We start from the raw sequence: 24,456 nt of genomic DNA on the forward strand, positions 1-24,456 counted from the left end.
AGCCACTTCAGCCACTCCTCCACCCGTCACACCTCCACTACAACCATCACTGCAGTCTCTAGCGCAGTCTCCTGCAGCTCTGCTTTCCCCAGTGCAGTCTCCAGTGTCCCCAGTGCAGTCTCCAGTGTCCCCAGTGCAGTCTCCAGTGTCCCCAGTGCAGCCTCCTGCAGCCCTGCTTTCCCCAGTGCAGCCTCCTTTAGCACAGTCACCCACTCAACCACCAGCACCACAACCGTCACTACCTCTAGTTCATTCCCCTGTGAAGTCATTAACTCCACCACCTACTCCACTCTCACCACCACCGTTACTACAGACATCAGTTCAGTCCCCTGTGCAGTCGTTTACTTCTCCACCGTTAGCAGCTCAGGTCCCCGTGTGTCCAGCAGCTCAGGTCCCCGTGTGTCCAGCAGCTCAGGTCCCTGTGTGTCCAGCAGCTCAGGTCCCCGTGTGTCCAGCAGCTCAGGTCCCCGTGTGTCCAGCAGCTCAGCTCGCACCTGAACCTTTGGCCCAGTTCCCCGTAGCAGTGCAGTTTTCTAGCCAGCTTAACGTTGAGCCCGGGGTCCCAATTCTCTCTGGCTCTACATCGGCTCCTGCTGGAAGCTCGGATGAGCTCATCCAGCACTCCGCGGCTCCCGTGTCGCCATCTACCTCGTCCGCTGGGGGTTCCAGTGAGCCCAGCCAGCACCTCCTCGTCTCCGCTGGAGGGTCCGAGGGGCCCGTTCAGCCACCCGTCTCCGCTGGAGGGTCCGAGGGGCCCGTTCAGCCTCCTGTCTCCGCTGGAGGGTCCGAGGGGCCCGTCCAGCCTCACGCCTCGTCAGCTGGAGGGTCCGAGGGGCCCGTTCAGCCTCCTGTCTCCGCTGGAGGGCCCGAGGGGCCCGTTTAGCCTCCTGTCTCCGCTGGAGGGTCCGAGGGGCCCGTTCAGCCTCACGCCGCATCAGCTGGAGGGCCCGAGGAGCCTGTCCAGCCGCCACCTGCGACCGCCTCGTCGTCGCCTGGTCCGGCTGCATCCGCCTGTGCTTCTGCTACGCCTGGGCCAGCCTCTGCCTGTGCTTCTGCTACGCCTGGGCCAGCCTGTGCTTCTGCTACGCCTGGGCCAGCCTCTGCCTGTGCTTCTGCTACGCCTGGGCCAGCCTCTGCCTGTGCTTCTGCTACGCCTGGTCCGGTCTCAGCTTCTGCTTCTGGTCCAGCCTCGGCCTCTGCAACCTCGTCTGGTCCGGCCTCCGAGTCTTCGTCCTCGTCTGGTCCGGCCTCCGAGTCTTCGTCCTCGTCTGGTCCGGCCTCCGAGTCTTCGTCCTCGTCTGGTCCGGCCTCAGCCTGTGCTTCGCCTGGTCCGGCCCCCGCATCGCCACCGTCTGGTCCTGCCTCGTCTGGTCCTGCCTCGTCTGGTCCTGTGCCCACCAGGCCATGGCCAGCACGCCTGAGACTGGAGGGCCGCCGCTGCCTTCCGCGCGGTCGGCCCCCTGAACTGCTCCGTCGTCTCCTTCGCCGCCGCCGCTGCCTTCCGCGCGGTCGGCCCCCTGAACTGCTCCGTCGTCTCCTTCGCCGCCGCCGCTGCCTTCCGCGCGGTCGGCCCCCTGAACTGCTCCGTCGTCGTCCCCCCCTTCGCCATCGCCGCTGCCTTCCGCACGGCCGGCCTCCGGACCAGCTCTGTCACCTGTGCCACCCACCTGGTCGGCCCCCCGACCGTGTGACCCGTGAACTCTTGTGCCTGTGGGCTCTGGGTCGGCCCCCTGAACCTTATTTGGACTATAGTCATGTGCTCCTGTGTTTTCTGTTGTTTGTTTTTGTTTCCCGTTCTGGTCCCTCCGTCCTGGTCCCCCGCCTCCCGCCCTGGGTGGGTTGTTTTCTGTTTTTGTTTTTTCGGGTTTGGGCTGTCGGGAGCCAGCCCTTGAGGGGGGGGGTACTGTCATGGTCCTGGGCCATGTTGGCCCAGTGTTCTTAGTTTTCTTGTATGTTTGTATTTTGTTCCTTATTTAGGCCATGTTTTCTGAGTTGCCCTGTTGTGTTGTTCCCTAAGTGTTTTCCCTTCATGGCTTTTACCCCTGTGTGCCCCTCTGTGTATCTGTGAGCCCTCGTCTCTCCTTATGTTTTATTCCATGTTTCCCCTGCCCATTATGTCCAAGTTCTCCCCGTGCTCTCTCTCCCCCCCCCCTGTGTGCCCTGTGTATTTATGAGCCCTCGTCTCCCTTTGTGGTTGTTTCATGTTTCCCCAGCACGTTATGTCTGTGTTTTCCCCGTGCTCTCTCTCCTCCTGTCTGAACCTCTGTGCACTTCCTGTTTACTTTGTGACTCTCACGCCCGTACATGTCATGTTCAGTTCACCCCGCCCTGTCTCGTTATGATTATCAGTGTCACCTGTGTTCCCCGTGTGTTCAAACTTTCCTCGTTTACCCTCTGTGTATTTCTGTCTGCGTCTCCCTCTGTTCGGCGTGACGTCGTCCCTCATGCTGTGTGTGGATCTCCCTGTGAGTTCTTAGTTTATGGTTTCCCAGTTTAGTCTAGTTTGTATGTTTGTTCTACCAGCAAATAAAGCTGTGTTTTGAGTTCACCTCCCCGAGTCTGTGAGTCCTGCATTTTGGGTCCAACTCCTGCCTGCCGCACAGCGATTCATGACACCTTTCACATTGAGTTCCTTTGTGACCGACCAGGCAGACTACCAAATGCCTTTAACTGTAGTATTTTTTGTTTTGTTTTGTTTCTTGAGCACACCTGAAGTGAGCAACAAAGATCTTTAATTTCTTTTGTCTGTCTGACTACGAAGTTGTCTAAATTCTCCAGAGAAGGATTATACATTTCAACATTTTCCCAGTCTGATGATCCTGAACATCCGTTTTTCTCAGATCCTCCTTTGTTTGAGCCATAATACATTTTCTACATGGGGATGGGAATAAACCTACCATGAAAACAGGGCGCTCACTCTCACCTAATTGTCATCCCTGATTTATTTCACCTTTAAATTGAATGCTACTCCTAGAGTTTCACACACCTTTCTCCCTCACTGATATGTAATATTGTATCATTTTCCTCATTCAATAAATTACCAAGTCTAATATCTTACCTGTATTTAATTGGGTTTAATTTATCTGCTTTTTATGGCTTGTGTGGAAATCAGATAATGTTGTAGGTGCTACCGGTATAGAAAATATCAAAGGCTTTTTCTGCAGCTGCACTTGCTGTTGCCGAATAGGGTGAAGGTTTCTCTCAGTGGTTCAAATTTCTACACCGTGTTGCAGCGAGCACCTAGATCAGAACACAGTTTTGACAAGACAAGAGCGCTATATCACTTGTTGTTATAAAGTCCTTTTTTTCCATTTCCAGCCTGTCAGTTTCACCTCTTCAGTCTCTCTGATAACACCGCGCTCACATCCATTTTCTCTCTCTCCCTGTGAAGGTGGACAACTCCTCTCTGACAGGAGAATCTGAGCCTCAGACGCGCTCCCCGGAGTTCACGCACCAGAATCCTCTGGAGACCCGCAACATCTGTTTCTTTTCCACCAACTGTGTCGAGGGTCAGTAGGCCACATCTGGCCAAGATTGTCTCTTATCGGCTCTAAATGTCTTCCTTTAAGCCATCTGGAGATCAGCATCATTTTTGCTTTACCACCCATCGGTGAATGTGTTCCAGTACATGATCCGTACACTGCACCACGCAGTGTGTAGCTGCTCATGCAGAATGCATGAGGATTAGTAATAAGCATTTCCATCTGAGATAGAATCACTGGGAATTTGAGTGGTCAGTGGCTGTCAGTCATAAAGTTTCAAAGGGATTTTATCAGATTTATCAGATAGATCTTAGAACAAGATGTACATTAGAAGAACATCTAATGGTGATGGAGTTATTATGAAGTTTTAGAAGCTAGATTTTTTTTTAACAGTTCTGAACACTTGCATGTTATCTTTGAAGATCTGCGTTTTGGCCACACGTTTGTGGAGCCATTTCTGACTTAATTTAAAGATTTTTTTTTTTTATGAAAGTGAAGTGTTAAAAAAGTACATCCTACTTATCTACAAGCTCAGAAGTGTCTGTTTTGAAATACACATTTGTTTCCAACTAATTGAACATTAAACCAGTCAGAAATGCTGTAATTTAATGGAATACCTGTGTGGGTGTATGGAGGCCCATTTTCAGCACTCTTGTGTTCAAATGGCACATTATGTTCCCTAATGCAGGTTTAGCATGTTAACGGGCTTTGATTACGTTAGCACAGCTGAAAGATGTGCTGATTAAAGAAACAATAAATTTGGCTGGGTGTGTGGAAGATCGGCTTTTATGTGTTCAGACGTAATGGACATTCTGAAAGTCTTTAAAATTGAAGGCTATTCAGTTGGAGGCCTAAAAAGAAACAGGATTGCATATAAAAGGTGTGTACTGCAAAGTGGCCCTAACCAGAGTAGAACAAGACGTGGGAGAAACTGAGCAAGATTACAAGTATAGTTTAAGAAGCACAGCTCAGGTCCTCAAGAGGAAGCTTCATTAAATTGTCCCCACCAGATTGTGCTGGTTTGTAAACGAGTAGAGCACAGTTGCACAAAGCTTTTTTTTTTTTTTTGGCAATTTAGCACACAGAATACTCTTCGTTTCTTACACTCTGATGAATTTCAGAAGAAAGTTATTTTTTGAGGGACATTTTAAGGCTATAATCAAACCCACAGAGGGTGATGCTACAGACACTCAACACGATATTTCTTTCCTTCTTTAATCAGAAGAACAGTTTTCAGCTGTGCCAGCATAATTGGAAAAAGGTTTTCAAATGATAAATTAGCTTTCAAACGTGATCAACTTGCATTAGCTACCACAATGTGCCAGTGCAACACGGGAGTGACAGTTGCTGAAAATGGACCTCTGCATGTCTATTCGATTAAAAATCATAAAAGATTCACATTTAAAATTCAATTAATCATTAATTTGCAACATCTGTGGTTTGTTATCGTATATAACTAAGTGTGTTTTTCTGCAAAAATCAAAGACATACCTACATCCGGAAAACAAACTCTATCAGAAACTGTGCTGGTTGCCCAGAGTAACTCACAGTTTTCACATTTCAGAGGATAAGGTAGAGTCTGCTTATCTGGATTCTCTCCTCATCCACTTTCTCGAGCATCTGCTCAGTCCATCCAAGCACCCATCACTGGCCAACACCTGTAATTCACCTCCATCTATCACTGCTCTACAGCCAGTTATGTCTCGCCATCGAACCTCCTCATTGTTTACACATTAGAGCACGTCGTCTGCAGTGCCCACGGTATCCACGCTGTTAGCATATATTTTCCCCTGCGCATATGACTCTGAGTCTCACTACAGCAGTGAGAGCATCTGGTCACCCAGCTGAAAGCTGTAACTCACACCTAGTGGTCTGTAATTTCACGACCTCTCATGTGAAGAGCTGTCTTAAAAAAATAGCCATCATTTGAAAAACCGATGCTTCTTGACTAGCGACTGCAACAAACTGATGTTGTTAACTACTGAACTGATGAATCATCCAAAGACTTTAATTTAACTTTTAATTGCACAAAAAAAAAAAGGTGAGTTTGGTGAATGTTTTATATCTATTTAATGCAGAATGTGGACCTCAGGCTTCTGGTCCAGAGCACCTTGAGGCTTTCCTGTGTGCTTCAGCATTTGCATGAGTGGCTAAAATCTAATCACTTGAATATTAATGTCAGGAAAACAGAACCATGCATTTTCATTTCCCAACAAATATCTTTGAGTTTTTTTCTTTATTGCTGCCTGATTCACTGACAACCAGGAACTACATTTCTATTAAAAGATCAGATAATACCTCACACATACTGCTTAGGACACATATTTACAGTACTGTGCAAAACTTTGAGCCACCCTTCATTTCCTAATATTTAACTTTTTTTTAAAGCCTCCTAACACTGATCTACGAATCATTCAGGCATAAAAAAGGCACCTAACTTTAAATTCGAGGGATGAAGCAGTGCTTTGTTGACACATAACAAACGAACCAAAAAAATCAAATTTAAATTGGGTCTTTAGACACTTTGCAAAAGCACATACTTGCATTTCTTTAGAGGAACCAACAAAAAATGTCAAACATAACACGGACTGACAGCCGTAAAATAGTATTGTTGCACTAACATTGTGATTCCCAAAGAGCTATTAGCTGAAAACTTGGCATATCTGTGTAAGATGTGCAGTGAGTCCTTGAAATGTGTTAGGAAACTGGACAAGTGGAGGACAAAGAAGTGGCAGCCTTAAAAAAATCATCTACAGCAGATGAACAGTATCTGACAGTCATGTCCTTAAGAAAAATAATTCAGCAAAGACCTGGCAAAACCTGAGAGATGCATCTGACTCTTCAGATGATCCATCTACTGTTCACTGAAGCCTCATCAGAAATGTCTCTGTAGAAAGGTGGCTGTCAAGAAGCCATTCTTAAGGAAGGAAAACCGGGAGGAAAGGCTGAGGTGTGTCATATTGCACGTGTAGTGCACGGAAAATCAGTGGCAACAGGTCTTATGGGAGCGAGGAGTCAAAATTTGACATTTTTGGTTCAAGTCGTCATTAACAGAAGAAAGCTTGCACAAAGGAGTTCAAGCTGTGCTGAAGCATAGAGGTGGTTGGACAGAATATTGAGTTTCAAACTCATTAAAATTGTGCAAACTCTTCTTTTTTTGTTTTGCATAGTCTATTTCCATCTCTGCTTCAGGATGTTTCAATAAATCCTGGAAGTATGTCCCATTTTCCTAGAAATATATGAAGAAATGAGAGGTGGCCAGTTTGTACCCCCACCAAAAAAGAAATCACTGACAGCAAGACTTTATAACAAAGCTCATAGCTTCATAGCAGCCTTCCCCTTTGGACCAACCACAGCTTTGCACTCTCACATTCAAACACCTTCACTTGTCAGATTTACATGACTAAGCAAGCCATTAAAATGTTCTTTCAGATTCAAAATAATAACTCCCATTTAATAGTTACTGCTGTACTTTGAGACATAGCACAAGAGCATTTTCACACGTACTTGTTCCTCTAGCGGCTTATGAAAACAACTATTAGATAATCTTTTTCATAATTACACTAAAGACTGGAATGAGACCCTGTATTACATCCGAGTAATAACTTTAGTTACACATTTAAAACAAGGATATAACCACTATTTGCTGGAAGGAGGGCCAGTGAGTGAAATCATGATCACATTTTATTTTAATTCATATTGTCTCCACTGTGCAGCTGTTCATGTTTTGCTGTTTTTTTGGTGGCCTACTTTTGTTTTATCTATTGCACAGTCATCCTAATTACAGTATTATGCCCTGCAGAACAGAAATCTCCTGTAAACCAATTTTAACTGAGTCAAGGCAGTTACATTGAACTAATTTTATCAGTAATGTCCCTTTGTGGTAAACAGAATGACTGATTTAAATTTAATGACCCCCTACTGCAGGTACAGCTCGTGGCATTGTGATAGCCACCGGTGACCGAACGGTGATGGGTCGCATCGCCACTCTGGCATCTGAGCTGGAGGTCCGCCGGACACCTATCAGCATCGAGATCGAGCATTTCATCCACATCATCACTGGTGTGGCTGTTTTCTTGGGAGTCAGTTTCTTCATCCTGTCACTCATCCTGGGATACACGTGGCTGGAGGCCGTCATTTTCCTCATTGGCATCATTGTAGCTAATGTGCCTGAGGGGCTTCTGGCTACTGTCACTGTGAGTATAGTGTATCTGAGTGTTTGTGCGTCTCTCTCCCTTTTTTTTGTTTTTTGTTTTTTTAGAACAATAAGTTTTATAATAATGATTTTCTCCAAAATATATCTGCAAGATTTTCTATAAATAGCCGAGCATTTTAAAAGGTTTAATGAGAGTTTATGTCCCTGCACAGCTTCTTTCTGTCCTTGCTGCAATGACACAATGTGCACTTCAGTTTACAATAATCCCCTGTTGCAAGATCACTCCATAATATGCTTCTGGGAAAAGGAAGTGAATGGAGCCATGTGGGAAAGAAAAACTGGCTGTGCTACACAAAGATACAAAATGGTGTTTGAAATGGTAGTTTTAAACAAAGAATATGATTCAGGTTGATTGCAGGGGGGGCTTTTACAGGTACTTTTTTTTTACATCAACAGCAAGATTTTGTTTAAATAAACTGTAAAGAACCATCATAATGAGCAGAGCGAGGCAGGAGCTGACTAGTGTGTGGACTGTAGTGTGTGGGTATGTTGGATTACTTTTTGTACATTTGATTGCGGTCTAGCTTTTGGTTGTACAAGGTATCATTAGCATGATTACTTAAAGCTGCTTTCTTTGTGTTTTTGCAATTTGGAAGATCAGAAACTAGCTTCTGAAATTACTGTAAGAAAATGGAAAGTTTTCATTTGTTTTTAAGCTCTGTTTTCTAGCTTTGATGGACATTCTTCACCTGTTAAATATGTATAGCAGAAGTCTGTCTATGTCTATTGATAATGGGAATTTAAGATCACAGGCAGCAATAATGAAACCAACAAACAAACAAAAAAGACTTAAAGGCTTTACAAAAATTAGGAAAATAGCAGTAGGTGGCATTAATTTCCCACGGGCTTTTCATCTCGAGCAGCTGCTTTCATACCCATTTGATATTGTTGACATAAACATATTGATTAGTGCAGGTTTGCATGTGCCAGTTCCAAAGCCCTGATGGCATGCCTGCTGGCTCACTGTCACGGTTTACTGGCACATCTACGTGGAACCAAGCCATCATCAATGTTATTAGTTACACCTGTGCTTTTCCTATCACTAATTTACCCTCGCTGAATGTTAGGTGTAGGTCTAATGATCTTACAGAACACAGCAAAGTGATTTATTACCGAATCTTGTTCTTACAAAAAAAAAATGTAGCTAACTTTTTCTGCAACAACAAACAGAGAGCAGGTTGAGGGGGATGCCACCTGGCATTTTAAATGCCATCAGTCGACATTTCAGTGGTCGCAGAAAATAAATTAACTTCCAGTGGCTGGTTTCTTTAGTTGCATTCCCTTTAAATACATCATACAGTAAGGTATGTGTGAAAATGCTTGTGTGTACATTATGTGTGATATATTAGTTGCTATGTGGGTGACATATGGAATATGTCCACTCATCATATTTTTATGTTCTTGTTCACCTGCTGTTAACTAACCAGCGAGATCCTCACACACATACACACACTCTCATTGAGAAGGTACCCGGACCACGCATGGTTTCACATGCACAAACACTTGAATGCTCCGCTGCGTACACATGCTTTCACAATCATCCATCCTCGCCTCTCCTTTTTCTCCCTCCCCTACTCTTTCTCTGCCCTCACCTCCCACTGTCCTCCCAGGTGTGTCTGACTCTCACTGCCAAGCGAATGGCCAAGAAGAACTGTCTAGTAAAGAACCTGGAGGCCGTAGAGACTCTCGGCTCCACCTCCACCATCTGCTCCGACAAGACGGGCACGCTGACCCAGAACCGTATGACGGTGGCCCACATGTGGTTCGACAACCAGATCCATGATGCGGACACCACCGAGGACCAGACTGGTAAGACTGAGATGAAAGGAGAGGAGGAAAACAAGGGGGAAAGTAAGGAAAGAGAGAGAGAGAGCTTGGAGAGTGAAAGATATAAAGGAGAGATGGAGTGGGGGATGCGGAGGGGGGAGTGCAACCACCTGCTGAAATTCATCTGTCCAATGTTCACACCGCCAACCAACAAGGCTGTTCACTCTACTGCTTGGATTAATTGAGCAGCGGTATGCGGTGGGCGGCATAACCCTCAGCTACAAACGTGTCTTTTCCCAGAATTCCTCTGCAAGACTGCTTCTGCGGAACCAATCGGATTCTTGACTCCTGTGGAAAATCGAGCCAAAATTTAAAGAAGCTTTTAGCAATAACCAAAAGGTCTGGCAGGAGAAAAAACAGGTGTTCCATGAATACTAATTAGTCCTGAGTCAGACAATTGTGAACTCATACAAGGAATAGCCAGTGGTGCTGACAAAGGCTGTACAAGAGAAACGAGGCAAGAGCTACGAAAAACACAGTGTGTTCAATTTTTTTTTCTCCATAAAGTATGCAGACGATTTTTACAGCTGCTGCAGCCTTTTTAGCCTTTTGTACTGCACCGTGTCAAGCTCAACAATCCCAGCCATAGTGTGTCAGTGTGTTTCCACAATAACGTTGTACACAGTCCAGGAAAATATGAAAAATGAATGCAGGCGCCTGCAGTAGAGTGAAGGTCATTTTCAGTGCAATTGGGTGGGAGGGTTGAAATTTTGATACAAGTCATTTCCAAACACCTTTTTATTTTGAGTCCCTCTAGTTAAAAATGAATGGCATTTTAGAGACTGGGGATTTGAAAAATCACTTTTGTCAAGGAAACAGTGATTGTTCAACTTAACTGACCCTGATTCTATTATTTAGCTACAATATTCAGTTGTACTCTGTGAACTGAGAGTTAAGTCCATAGCATAAATGCTGCATGAGTCCTACTTAAAAAAAAGCCTAACACAGTTCCTTCTCCTATTCTCTCAGGTTTGGGTTTTGACAAGAGCTCTCCTACTTGGACTGCTTTGTCTCGCGTGGCTGGCCTCTGCAACAGAGCTGTTTTCAAACCCGGACAGGCGCACCTTCCCATCGTAATGGTAAAAGAAAGTATATATATATTTATACTGCCACTCACTCACACTTATTGGTGTATTGGTGCCTGAAGAAGTATGTATAATATTTATTTTTCCCCCCAATATCCTCTGCTCATCTCCAAAGAAGAGGAGCAGTATTCACAGTGAATTTGGTTCAGATAAAAGAGGGAGAGGCAGCTATATGAATACGCTTTTTGAACAAACAGTGCTGTGTGTGGAGGGCAGAGGTGTAAAGGAGCCAAAGTGCAGCACAGAAGAGGCGTGAAGAATCCAACTAAAAGCGAGCTTTATTAGCAGATAAGTCCAATACAATAAAATCCAAACATTAATCCACAAGGCACGAGGGAGACCAGAACTCTACGGAGGAACTCTGAAAGCAAAGCAGAACAATACAGGACTAAACAGACATAAGCGGATGACATGACCAAGACAAATACAGGGACAGGACAATTTATACAGGCAACTGATTAGGAATTAGACATAGGAGAATAACAAGAAATGGGCACAGACAATCCAGACAATCAGACAGGGAGGAAGTAAAACTGAAAACAAGACACAAAAAACACTAGCAAAGTAAAACAGGAAATGAACCAGAGACGTGAAATAGGAAAGTACATTTTAAACATGCTTGAATTAATTTACACAGAGCGGCAATGCCAGACAAAACAGAGGGCAAGGAAAACTGAAAGTGACTGTACTCTGTGAAGTCAGAAAGCTGACACTCATCTGAAGCAAAATGTGACTCCGAGATCCAAAATATTACAAGAAATAAAAGTCACTATTTGAATAATTATTGAGTTAAGACAGGAATCCAAAATCCTTCCTAAATACTAAAGAAGAAACTGGAGGCCATACACACGCTGAGCAATGACTAAAGCTTAAATACAACAAGAATTAATACTTGAATGATAACAAAAAAGGCAATGCAAGAATATAAAACTTCACCTCAAAATAATCAAGAAGATATACTTCTTGTTTAGCACAGCAGCCAACCGACCAACTAAACAAACAAACAAACAAGCAAACAAAACTCAAAACCCAAGAACCAAAACCAGGGACACTGATCGATTCCTGACTCAGTGCTCTACCAGAATGTGAACACTGGACACATATAATGTAGCACTGAAGACACTATATGTTCATTTATTTAACTTCAATACGGAAAATACATGAACATAGCCTCTATAAATGATGGATGAAGCCACTCTTACATTACCTAACACATACGTTTGACTCTTGTTTTAAAACCTTAAGTTGAACATTGTTTCCATCACCATCTTCCTTTTTTTTTGAAACCGTATGTCACCAGCTGAGGGGTGGATGTGACACCACACATTCATAAGTTAGTGACTTGTCAATCACAAGTCCAAAGCATGCACTTTTTAAAATATATATCTTATTTTAAATAGAAGCTTACATATTTAAAAAAAATCACGTTGTATTCAGTAAGACTAGAGACTGAGACTTAAACATGTCAAGGAAATGTTACAGAGGTCATAAATCAAGAGAAAATGAGCATGTTCTCAAACGCTTCTGTTATTACCAGGTTTCTTTTTGCAACCAAAATAGTCACGCACTGCTGGCTGGCAGAAAGAACCGAGGTTCAAGGCTTTAGCCCCAGAGGCTACATCTACCTTTTATATACACTGTGTGGGCATAACCCACTCTCCTCCTGTCTCTGATTGGCTTACTCCAGCCAGTCATCACTTGTCATGTCCAAACCCAGCCAAACCAACCAATGAAGGCAATGAGTATTCACCAATCAAAAACAGGGTAAGGAAGGATGCGCTTCACCATCCTTGGAGAAAAAAATAACCTGCCGTACTGAAAGATAGATGTCGTTTGGGATTTATAAGTGGTTCTATGCAATGCAGCATGAAAAATAGATATGTACCTGCCGCATGTATACCATGCAACACAGCAGCGATCACGCTATAACATCAAGTTACTGAAAACTTTGCATTTATATTTCAGCTTCGTGAATTATCTCTACTCCCTAAAAAGGTGGAGTATACCACTTTTAGTTTAATCCAAGGGCATTCTGAGTGGGTCTTTTATATTTGGATCAAATAATGCATGCACATTATTCATGACATGATTTTTGACAACATGGTTTGCCAGTAGGGTGAACTTAACAACATGTGGGAAGTGTTAGCTGAGTTGTCACTCCAAAATAAGAAGTGGTGAAATCAGTGTTCACTCACTAAAGCTAAAAAAAGATTTAAAAAAAATGTTTGGGTTGCTGTCAGTTTAATTCATGACAAGACTGAAAACTGTTAAACCTATAAGTGCTGTTGTTGTGCCCACAGGCGTAGATAGATAAACTTCACATACACACATTTGTTGCTAAAATAGCTTTAAAGTTAAAGTACAGAAAAATGCAAAAAGCAGAGTCAAACAGCAGCAACTTTTGTAACATAAATCAAAGCACTTGTTACACATCTTAGCCTCTTTTAATGTTCCATGCAGACAAAGTGGTGATACTTCCGATCAAAGATTTATATGCTTGAATATGTGCTTAACTAAAAGTGGCAATAAAGCCATGTAAAAGTAGTATAAGTGTAAAAGACCCTAATAAAAAAAAATGTAAAAGTAAATAATTTAAAATGTATTTAAAGTCCACGCAGAAGAATAGACCTGACCATGTTATTATAATACTTATTACATCATATATCTGGCGTTTGCAGTTTGCACGTTGTTCAAACGGGGGCTAATTTAAACGTTTGCACATACTGCCGGCAATTTAATCTATAAGGTTAACATTGTTAACAGAGATTCAATTTGAAATCTCAATCTGAAAATTTACTGGCGTACATAAATAATATAAATGTAGCGAAGCTAGAAGGAAAACATTTGCCTCTGAAATGTAATGCAGCGTAGGTATACAACAGCACGAAATGCCGCAACTGCTGTTTGCATTATTCAAATATGAGCATATAAAAGATGTATATTTTCTAAATGATCATACACTTTATCTTTAAATGAATCACGCCATCAGCTCCCATACTGAGTGTATTAGAGGTTAAAAGCACAATGTTCTCCTTTGAAATGCGTAACGCTGAAAAGCATAATGGCACTATGCTCAAGAAAAGTGTAAACACTTCAAAAGAAACGTATGCACCGTGCTTTACATTAGAGTAGCCGTTATTATGTCTCTTATCAGAAAGAGTATTACACAGATCCCTGAGAGTGGAATTTTTTTTTTTACATGTTGAGTTTTCATACCTTCTGCCTGAGGGTATCGGCTCCGGCTCTTTGTACAGGATGTGGTTCGGGTCTCTGGTAATTTCGAGGCTCTCCCTTCTCACTGTCTCTTCAAACATCTCTTGGATGAGACGAGAGGGAAAAGATGGGGCCAGCATGCCAATTATGTTCCCTGCCCTTCTGATCAGATTTTGAAGTTGTTATCTCAGTTTAACGGACTGGTTACCAAACCTTCTTGTTATGCCATACTTGAGCAAAGATAGTTTGTATTCTCTCCTGTGGTCAGCCCATCCTCAGCTGCATGGCAGCCACAGGGGAATGAAAACAACCCATAAAAATAATTTGTCAGTACCACTTGACACTTGGCTTGGCATCTCTCTCACACATAAATACACATACACAGAGGATAATCCAATGCACCCCTGGAAATGACTCCCCCAGCACAGATACACAAACACATACACACTGCTGGAAAGGTAAGTCAATAATATCTCCGTCTTCTACCGACTGCTGCCCCTCCAAACTGTGCTACATTGACCTAAAGAAATTCTCAGCATGGCTCTCAGTGACAGGGATTACAGCTTCTTGACTCAGATGGGAGCAGACGGTGCCAGTGCAGCCTCTGTACCCCTCAAGGTGGGCAGATTTGCTCCTTGGATTAAGTGACACGCGTATATCCCAGCAGCCCTCGAACACAGCAGTCGAGGCTCCATTAACATTACGCGAACAAGTACCCATCTTACTCGGGAAAGGAGATGGAATTTCCATGATCTATTTATTCATTCATGAAAAGGCACAAACAAGGACAAATCTTGTGGAGTGCGTGTCCTTGTTTGGCGGCCGTTCATGAATGAATAAACAGAAACAAAGAGAAATTTCTTGTCTTGGTTTAGCTCCCACTGGTGTATCGGGTGTCAGGTCAATCAGTTTAGCATGGATTTTAATAAATTGGCTCTAAGAGTGGTTTGAAATGCCGTTATTATCATGGAATTTTTATGAAGGTGGATTTCACAGGTTATCAAAAAAGAATTTTCTCTAAAATTATCCAAGTATCACAGCAAGCAACTTTATCAGACAAGTTAAAGCTGATAAACCTCGAAAAACAAAGAAATATCAAACAAGCTGCTTCTAGGAAAAAGAGAATAATACTACTTTGAGACTCGTGAAATAGGCTTTCTTACCATCTGTGTAAAGTTTATTGCAGGACACACTCTGAGACATGGATCTAATAAGCTTAGGTACAACATCAAGTTTGATGTATGCAGATTGTACCCACTGATTCACTCCCCACAAGGCATCAATTCCCACGATATTTCGCTCCATACTACAACCTCCTTGAAAACAGCTAGAGGACACATCAATCTTGTGCTGCCACAGCTCAATAAATTACATTTTTTATTAGAATCCCAAACATTAGGTTTGCTTTTTTCCACTTTGACAGCCATATATTTTTGATCAGCGCGTTATCTCCCAGCTCCTTTCCCATTCATTGGTTAGCAGATGTAGATCTTATCAGCAGACACGTTGTAAGATGGTCTTTCTAAATTTCTTTCCCAGGCTGCTTTTAGTCACAGACTGTTATAACAGCCAACTTTGAAGGCCTCTTTGTGTGGAATATTAAAATCTGTTTTCCAGCCATGACCAAAGACATTGCCGCGGTTCTTTCTCGTTGGATGTCTTTCATCTGCGATAGTACAAACACATATAGTGTAGCTTATACTTGAAGATACTCTGTATCTGTCCTCATGTGGAAGCAGTTTACAAATATTAAGACTTATGAAGCTTTTTCTTTTGAATTAAGGTCACATGTAGCTACACAGGAAAAAAATGCCATCAACCTCAATGACCTCAATGAATATGATCTGAGATAATTTGTTATACTGGAGCTTGTGTTTTGTTGGACTCAGTATTTAGAATTAGTAGAATTAATTGGTCGGGGTTAGAAAAAGATCACGTTTTAGATATAAAAGCAACATTAAACAGATGAATTTCTATCGTCTTAAGGAAACGGCTATAAACAGTGGCTTCAGATTTTTATAGGTCATCATAACAGCTAGGACAAATGATTTAAGGAGCGCTTTAATTAAATATGGTTTACTCAGGCACTCGAGAAAATAACTCCATCAAGGACAGTTCTTCACCACCGGCGACACACATGTGGGTGGTCTGTGGAAACAGAGCTGAAGACCCCCAGCTACAGCTGGAGCATATCTGAGAAACTGGCCCCGCTACAGACTGAAGTGTAAAGTCTTTGTTGCTGCCCTACATGCCAGATAAATAGATCAAGCATCAAAATTAACCTTTTCTTCCTGAATTTCCTTGAGTATATTATTTTTTCACACCACTATTGGAAAAATATAACCTAATAATTTACTCATTTACTACAATCTTAGCAACCAATTTGCTACTGATTATTGCCAACAGGCAATACTCAAATGTCTTCCTCCAACAGTATTTATTTAGAAAATCATCAAGACCTTTAGAAGCTGCCCTTGAGAGTTTACAAACAGCATATGTACCCAACTAATTAGCTATATTTTTCCTGAAGAAACTGGGCTGTTTTAATAAAACTCTTCCTCATCTTGTAGATTTTTTAAAAAGGGGAAAACATTGACTTCTTTAACATGAAGTTATTAACTTAGACAACAATATTGTGGCCAGCATTGGTAATTCAGATCATACTCCACTACCTGCATAATTAATAAGAAACATAATGGATGTAAAGGAAGTCCTCTCGGGTATCTCAGCTAGTGTTTTAATCAATTAAATAACACATAATCCCAAAGCTTCCCTCCACTGCAGTACGATAAACACAGGCAATGAGACAGACAACACTCATTTCCTAATATGCATATGTTAGTGACTGTGCTAATGTGCTCCTGTGTGTGTTTCCCCAGAGGGAGACAGCGGGGGACGCATCAGAGTCAGCTCTGTTGAAATCCATCGAAGTGTGCTGTGGGAGTGTTCGTGACATGAGAGCTGCAAACCCCAAAGTGGCAGAGATCCCATTCAACTCCACCAACAAATATCAGGTATTGCATGAGACTAGTGTCACGTCATGGCTTTGGGCTTGAACTGATGAGAAAATTAACACAAGGCTGAAATTTATTACTGTGCATTCTGGGTTTTTGTATATATACATATATTAAGCAACCTAAAAATGTAATAGAGTAACTGTTATGTAAATAGATATTGTTGCTCACTAGCCAGAGGAGGTATTTATTTCTAATCTTGACCAATTTTATGTTTATGAAAGCTGCACTAACATATGTTATCACATAAAACTGACTGCTTTTCTGTCAATTTTTGTATTAAAATCAATTTTTACAATGTTTTAACAATCTAGATTTCTAGATTCTAGAATCAGTGTGAGCAAGACTACACAAAAACAAATAATGTCATGAAACTTAGTGAAAGACAAGGACAAAGTCTTTAAAATGTCAGTATGGGTCCAGATCTTTTGGGTTGCAGTTCCAGTGGTTTTATTTTTAATGTATTCATTTTATTTATTCATTCATTTCAATTAAGAGGTTATTCCTCTATTTACTTTAAATGATCTTTCACAGTTCTGTCAGAGCTGTGGTGAGTTTTTCACACAGATTTCCAAGACGTCCATGAGAGGAAAAAAACAGAATTTTTTCCTTATATGCCAGAACTAAATCATGCATATTCATTTTTTAACCTTTTCCTACTGAGGGAAGGCAGCCTGAACATGTCTGCTCTTTTACCAGAGACACCCTGCTTAAAATTCGCACTGCTGCACGCATTCATACTTGGAAGCTGCCCAACAAGCCACAAATGCAGCATTGTTGGTAACAGGAAAAACGGTTGCAGCATTAAAGCAATGTGTTTTATTTATGTTAGAAAGATACATCAGGATTATGAACTGGCTTGGCTGGGATACTAAGAAAGTGCTCTGCTGTTGCCTTTCAATGCACAGAAATCCCATTTGTAAATCTATTGTATGTTGAATATGCTATTGAATTGTAAATGGGTTGGTAACCTGCTTATAAACAGTGCCTGAATAAAAAGGCCTAACATGCCGGGAGAAGAACAGGTGAGAAGACCTGGATGTACATCACTAATTAAAATTTTCCATCATGCTAGACAATATCAAACATTTGCAGAGGTAGCTTCTTATGAGTCTGAGCAAAGACAAGCATGCTCTGTAATATTATTTTTTCACCAAAGTGGATTAAAAAAAATTGAGGAGAAGCTATTTTTTTAATAAAATTGAACAAACATTTCCCATCCAGTATCTGTAGTAGAGAGGCAGTTGTGAAAGGTCTTACGTTAATCCACATGCTTCACTCCGTCCTCTAACAGTCAACACCAACAGAGCCAAAAGTTAATACTGAACTATATGAAGCCATCACACAGAGCATTAACACCTTGCTCAGGGGAAGTGTAACAATTAACGCACAGAGATGTGTGTTCGCTTCGCTTTTCCACACCCAGTCTTTCCCAGCTTGTGTGGAGATTCGAACCAGCATATGAATTGCACAGCAGCAGTGTTGAAGCAAACAAAGTACTTCCCGCATGCATCTTGTGCACCTGTTCCCTGACTTAGAATAGGCACGTCTGTGTTAGGGGAGGGGAAATAAAGCAATTTTGCTCTGGTTTTCTGAGATTAGATATGTTGTGACTCAGATACAAATTACCTTGGGGAATGTGTGTGTGTGTGTGTGTGTGTGTGTGTGTGTGTGTGTGTGTGTGTGTGTGAGTGAGGGAGTGTGTGCACACAAACTACTGTAGGTATGGGGGAAGGGATAATGCAAGGTGCTACACCAGAGGAATATATGCAATTGGGTAAATGAATGTCCCTTCAACATAAGGCATACATATGACTTTCAAGGTACACTCAGTCAATTCAACCTTGAGATGATTTTTTTTAACCAGTTGGAAAATATGACAGCAGTGAAAACAAAATAAAAAAAAATAATAAATAAAAAATCAGACTAACAATAGACAATCCACAATGAACCGCATGTGTGTATTGTTTTTAAAGCAAATCCCACAGTGTCCTCACATTTCCTCCTGTGCGTTTTCTTCTAGCTCTCTATCCATGAAGCGGAGGACAATCCCGCTGGTCATATTCTGGTCATGAAGGGAGCTCCCGAAAGAATCCTGGACAGGTTGGTTAATCAATAATGGATCGATTATATGTCTCAGTAGGAAAATAGCACAAAATTTGACTCGTTTTTCATTTAATGTTTCCTGTTGCTTTGTGGTTGCGGTAAAAAAAGACTCTATCCAGGCTGTTAATTTTCTATATATTGCTTTGTTACTGTCAGGGAAAAGATTAAAATCCAGCAACATAATAAAACTGGTTGTTTTTATCTTTTTTTCATAGGCTTTGTTTAAAATATGGCAGCAATATCCTTTAATTTGTCTTTATTCATGCATAATATTTACAAGTGGGAACAGGTTAAGAAAACTTAACATTTATGCACCCGCATGATTGGGATTCATTTTGGCACTGTTTAACAGTCTGATGGATGCTCCACTGTTAGAGGCGGCAGGGCGCAGAGTCACTAGAGGTGGGCGGTAGATGACCAGGGGAAAAATGTGAAGTTAAACTTACCTGAAAGAACATTTTTTCTTATTCTATCATGTTGACATTTATTTTACTAAAATTAAACTTATTTTTTCCCTTAAAAAAAAAAAGATGATAGTTGTTTTAAAAAACAGTATGACTTGGGGTGGAAAAAGTTATTGCACTTTAACAGCTACTTTTGCAGCAAAAGTTCTACCCGGGGGTAAGTACTAACTACGAAAGTCCCCGGGGAGCTGCATACTTTCAAAGCCTTCTTTCTGCTTGCATTCGCACTGCTAATGGGAACTCTAACGTGATGTAATAGCTGGCCAGCGGTTGGTAATGCAACATCACCTCTTGTTGTGGTCCTTTGTTTTCTTGTAATCCTGTTTGAGCAGCTTCATTTTCTTTCTGCATTGCTTCACTGTGTGGTGGATGCCTTGTAGCAAGTTGAAGGGAATTGATTTTTTTATTTTTATTTTTTAACGTTTGCCTCTGACAAGTCAAAATCTTGTTGCATTTCCTTCTTTTCATATAGGCACAATAAAGCCTGGATGCCACTGTCAGTTTACTTCTTTGTGTTATTTTCTCCACTTTACGGTTAATAAGAGTTGTTGTATGAGAGTATTGTTTTACCATGGTTTTAAGGGTTTTTTTCATGTGAGCTGTCAGTTCCCTTTTATGCTGAGAAAGTATCTACTTTTAAAAGAAGCAAACAAAACAAAACAAAACAAAACCCTCAAAGCAGAGTTGTGAACTACAGGGGTCTCCAGTTTATGCTGTACAGCCACAGAAAAAAAGAGGGCACTACATGTCAAAGTTTGGATTGTGAATAACTTCCTGCTGTCCACATCTCTGCCTAATAATAAGATTAAGCGCTCCTCCAGTGTGCATATACTTTGTATGTAACAGTGGTGCAAAAACAAACCCAACTCAGTGCTGACATGAATATTGAATTTAGAATAAAGCCACAGTAAAGCTGTTGTTGGCTGATAAAAAAACAACTTATCCCTTTAAAGGCGCAAATCTTTTTTGACACCACATATCACATTGTCCATATAGCTGGAGCTCATCCTGCTTATGTAATACAAGCACGCTGATTATTGTAAGCACCGTAGTTCTAAATTTATTATTCATTGTTTTACAGATGCAGCACCATTATGGTACAAGGCCAGGAGGAGCCTATGGATGAAATGTGGAGAGATGCTTTCCAAAGTGCCTACCTGGAGCTGGGTGGACTGGGAGAAAGGGTGCTTGGTACGTTTATCTAGTGGCACCAAATAAAAGCAGTCTGCTTGGGAATAGGTGGAGAGGAGAAGCAGTTGGACACAGCACTTACTTTTTATAATCGCCTTGGTACACAGGGTAGTTTGCCCTAATGTCCCCATAAAGGTAAAGAATGCTTGCACTGCAAGTTTTTGGCTCTTGCCTTGGATTGGAGCTGACACAGAGCAAACACTTATAACCAATGTTACACAAAATATTAGAAACATTTGTTTGCAGCGTTTTAAGGAGTATCAGGTGAAAATTGAGCAGTAAAATGCAGCACATTTTGGGTTAAAAAAAATCAGTACTGGAAGTTCAGCTTTCGGTGTTTCTAAAGTGTTCGGCATTCTGACTCTGTAAATGTCATCATTTTGACAACCAAGGAGAAAACTTACCTGGCATCTTTTAAAAAGTGCCATAGGTAATAATTATGTGCTATCATCATTTTGTTAGAGTAGGCGTCACAACAGTGGAATATGGAATGGTGCCATTTTAGAGTGAAACTCCTGAAATTGTGTAAATTAGTGTGTCTCAGTTATGCCTTAGGTGATGATGATGGGTCGGGTGCTTCTCCCGTTTTAGACTGAGTGTGGTGTTTCATCCAAAGTATCTCACTTTGGGCGATTGGAGAGAGAGATATATGATGGAAGCGATGTGTATCATGAATTAATAAAAATGCCCGATTCAATTTGTGTTGCAAATCTGCGACTTCTGAATCTGAATAAGCATATGGAAATGTACAGGATCACTGCAACCAGATGTATTTTCTGAGGGTGTATTTCATATATAAATCTTACTCACATTTCCTTAACGAGCTTAACTGTAAATAGCAACAGTAACAGTAAAGTCCACCATCAAAAATCAGTATTGCTTATTGTTATATGTTTCCTGGGGGTCGTAAAAAACAAGCGTCTTTTTAAAGTTAAAAATATGTTTCTCTCTTGTTTTTTCAGTAGCTGTAGTGTACTTTGAGATTTCATTTCAGTCTGTTATGAACAATCACCTCACTGATCTCTCTCCTCTTCCAGGCTTCTGCCACTTGAATCTATCGTCATCTCAGTTCCCTCGAGGATTCACCTTCGACTGCGACGACACGAACTTCCCCACTATGCAGCTCTGCTTCCTGGGTCTCATCTCCATGATTGATCCTCCGCGTGCCGCTGTGCCTGACGCAGTGGGTAAATGCCGCTCTGCTGGCATCAAGGTAACACTTTCTGCAGATTCATTTATAGTGCTTCCTGATACTCCTTTCCCTCTGGCTTCATTCATCAAGCTTTTTAAAGAGGGGATTTGCATGTCAAATATCTTTTCAAATCACATAGTGAAGTCCAAATGACAACTGATCACTTCTCAGGACCATGACAGATCATGACCAATGGACAAATTAGTTCAGGCACGGCACAAAGTCAAGCTCAGCTGCAATCCCAACAGATCAGCTGATGTCAGTGTGGGCTGGCATTGACATCAGACTTTTTGCCAGAAAGCTCAGCTAGCCTTCTGGCAAAACCCACACGGGAATGCTATTTTAAGCTGCTGTAAGCTGTCGGAAATGTTCTGCATCTGCAAGCGACTTTGCAGTCCACCTTTATCCCAGGTCCTGCTTTCATGTGTACTGTACATGACTTATTCATTGTCATATGTGTTGCAAGTGATGCCTGTTCTCTGCTATAGTCATACTGCTGATCTCCCCACTTTATGCTTTCAACATAGCTTGTGTAGAGGTCACAGAACAGCAGGCTGCTAAATATATTTCACTGCAGATGGAAAAACCCATCTTCCTTTGAGTATGAGTATAGATGAAAATGCTTATGGCATGTTTTGCATAAACACTTTGAAGGCTGGCTGAAGTACCCGAACAGTTTTAGAGTTTGCTCGGTAGTTTATCAGAGCTACTGTTGCAGGTGTGGCTATCTTCGGGTAAGAAGTGACAGACAGTTTTACGAATAAATTATGGTTTTGGGATGAAGAATTCAAAATAATTGGCAAATTGAATTGTTGGCGTTAAAATAAAAAGCATGGAAGGCGATAAAGAATGAGCTGAATATATTCTGATAGCAATTTGTAAAAAGAATCCATTTAGCTAAATGCAGATTCAGTAATTTACTGCAAATTGTCATTATATGTTAATCGACTCCAAATACACAGAGCAGATTTCTTTTTTTTTTTTTCGTCAGAAAAGTAATAAGCCAGGCCGCAGGAAGGTTAAACAACTTCCAGCAGAGATAAAAATGGATAATGAGGAGAATGAGGCATTCTAACTCAGGGGAACAACTACAAATATGGGGAAAGGATTTTGCATGTTTAATTTCAGGTACAGTAGTTATCACGCTTCTTTTTGAAAGACAACCTGTAATTGGCTTAAAAGTGAACTAGAGGCAGAAGTGACTGAAAATGCTGCTGTATTTATTTTTGTAGAAAACAGCTGGAAAGTTTGTGTTAAAAACATATCTGATAAAAAGTTTAAAACTCAAATGTTTGTGAAGGTTCTCAGTCATCCAAATCATCGTAGTCTAAGGAGCTTGGAAAGAAAAGCGTCTGGGCTTCTTTAAGTTGCTTGAAGACGTTTCACCTCTCATCCGAGAAGCTTCTTCAGTTCTAAGGGTCAATTGGTGGGGAGTCCCAGATTTAAGATCTGTGGGAGTTTCCCCCAAAGAGGGACAATGGACACCCTGGTGATCCTCTACCTAATCACACAAGCCAAGGTGTGAAAACGGGTGTGGGTCACAATCAACCAAGGTTTCAGGTGAGCTCATTGCGAAACATGGACCCACCCTATCATGCGATTTCCTGAGGTCAGATGGCCCAGGATGTGAGTGGGCGTTAAGATGCCTTGGAAGGGATCTCAGTACTCGATTATAGATGGCAGACAGTTGGTGTCGTAAGCCACTGCCTCTGTTCTAAGATGGTCGTTCACAGTGGACCTAGATGGCTTCTTTCACTCCTCTTTCAAACCATCTGTCTTCTCTGTCCAAAATGTGAACATTGGCATCCTTGAAAGAGTGACCTTTGACCTTAAGATGCAGATGGACAGCCGAGTCTTGTTCCGTGGAGGTGGCCTTTCTTTAAAACTCCACGTTTCATGACAGTTTTAGTTGAATATATAAACTTTGTTTTGACTGATGCATTAGGACATGTATTAAGCTATATCTCTGTTTTAGTGCCTCTAAAACATATAAATCTAGTTATAGTTTACATTATGGATTGCAGTGTAAGATTTTCACTTTTGCTCTTTATCAAAATAGTTTAAACCTACAGGAAATGATCCCATTTCTAAACAATTTCTACAAATAAATACTCGAAAATATAGTAGCTTTAAAATGATCCAGGGAAATATAATTTTTGTAGCTGTACAGTTGGGTGATTTTGTAGTTTGTAGTTTTGCCTCTTTACCACACCACAATGGATTTTAAATCAAACAATCAAGATGGGATTGTGAAGTACCTCTGAAATTGGGGTACTTTGTATAAAAATGACTGTATTTCCTAAACAGTTAATGTAACACTTTTGGTCAAACCCCTTGAGTTAAAGTTGAAAGTCTGCACTTTAAACGCATCTTGATTATTTGATTTGAAATCCACTTTGGTGGCTTACAGAGGTAAAACTACAAAACAAGACCCGTTTCTTCAAATACTTTTAGCTGGATGTTAAATTTTCATTATGCTGTGTAATCACAATATGTGTGATGTTTAATGTACCTTCATGCAGCCTGTATATGTGCTGCTGACGTGGTGACGGTAAAGTAATGAAGCAGATGTTAAAAAATAAGCTAAATGTACTATATGAACAGTACATATGGTTATAGATCCTAATATTTCCCACATTTCCTTTATAGCAGGCTATATATATCCA

General features: G+C 41.4%; 1 protein-coding gene across 3 annotated transcripts in view; it reads left to right on the forward strand.

Annotated features, from left to right (window-relative positions):
• The window catches only part of atp1a2a (ATPase Na+/K+ transporting subunit alpha 2a), a 55,967-nt gene that overhangs the window by 11,877 nt on the left and 19,634 nt on the right, over positions 1-24,456 (forward strand). For all 3 annotated transcript variants that reach the window (XM_004555155.3, XM_004555156.3, XM_004555157.3), the window contains exons 7-14: positions 3,392-3,509; positions 7,410-7,678; positions 9,309-9,507; positions 10,495-10,604; positions 16,703-16,837; positions 18,861-18,940; positions 20,489-20,598; positions 21,636-21,811. In XM_004555155.3, the coding sequence (XP_004555212.1) occupies positions 3,392-3,509; positions 7,410-7,678; positions 9,309-9,507; positions 10,495-10,604; positions 16,703-16,837; positions 18,861-18,940; positions 20,489-20,598; positions 21,636-21,811 (1,197 nt within the window). The remainder of the gene's footprint in view (positions 1-3,391; positions 3,510-7,409; positions 7,679-9,308; positions 9,508-10,494; positions 10,605-16,702; positions 16,838-18,860; positions 18,941-20,488; positions 20,599-21,635; positions 21,812-24,456) is intronic.

The sequence above is a fragment of the Maylandia zebra genome, linkage group LG18, assembly GCF_041146795.1.
Source record: "Maylandia zebra isolate NMK-2024a linkage group LG18, Mzebra_GT3a, whole genome shotgun sequence".
Lineage (NCBI taxonomy): Eukaryota > Metazoa > Chordata > Actinopteri > Cichliformes > Cichlidae > Maylandia > Maylandia zebra.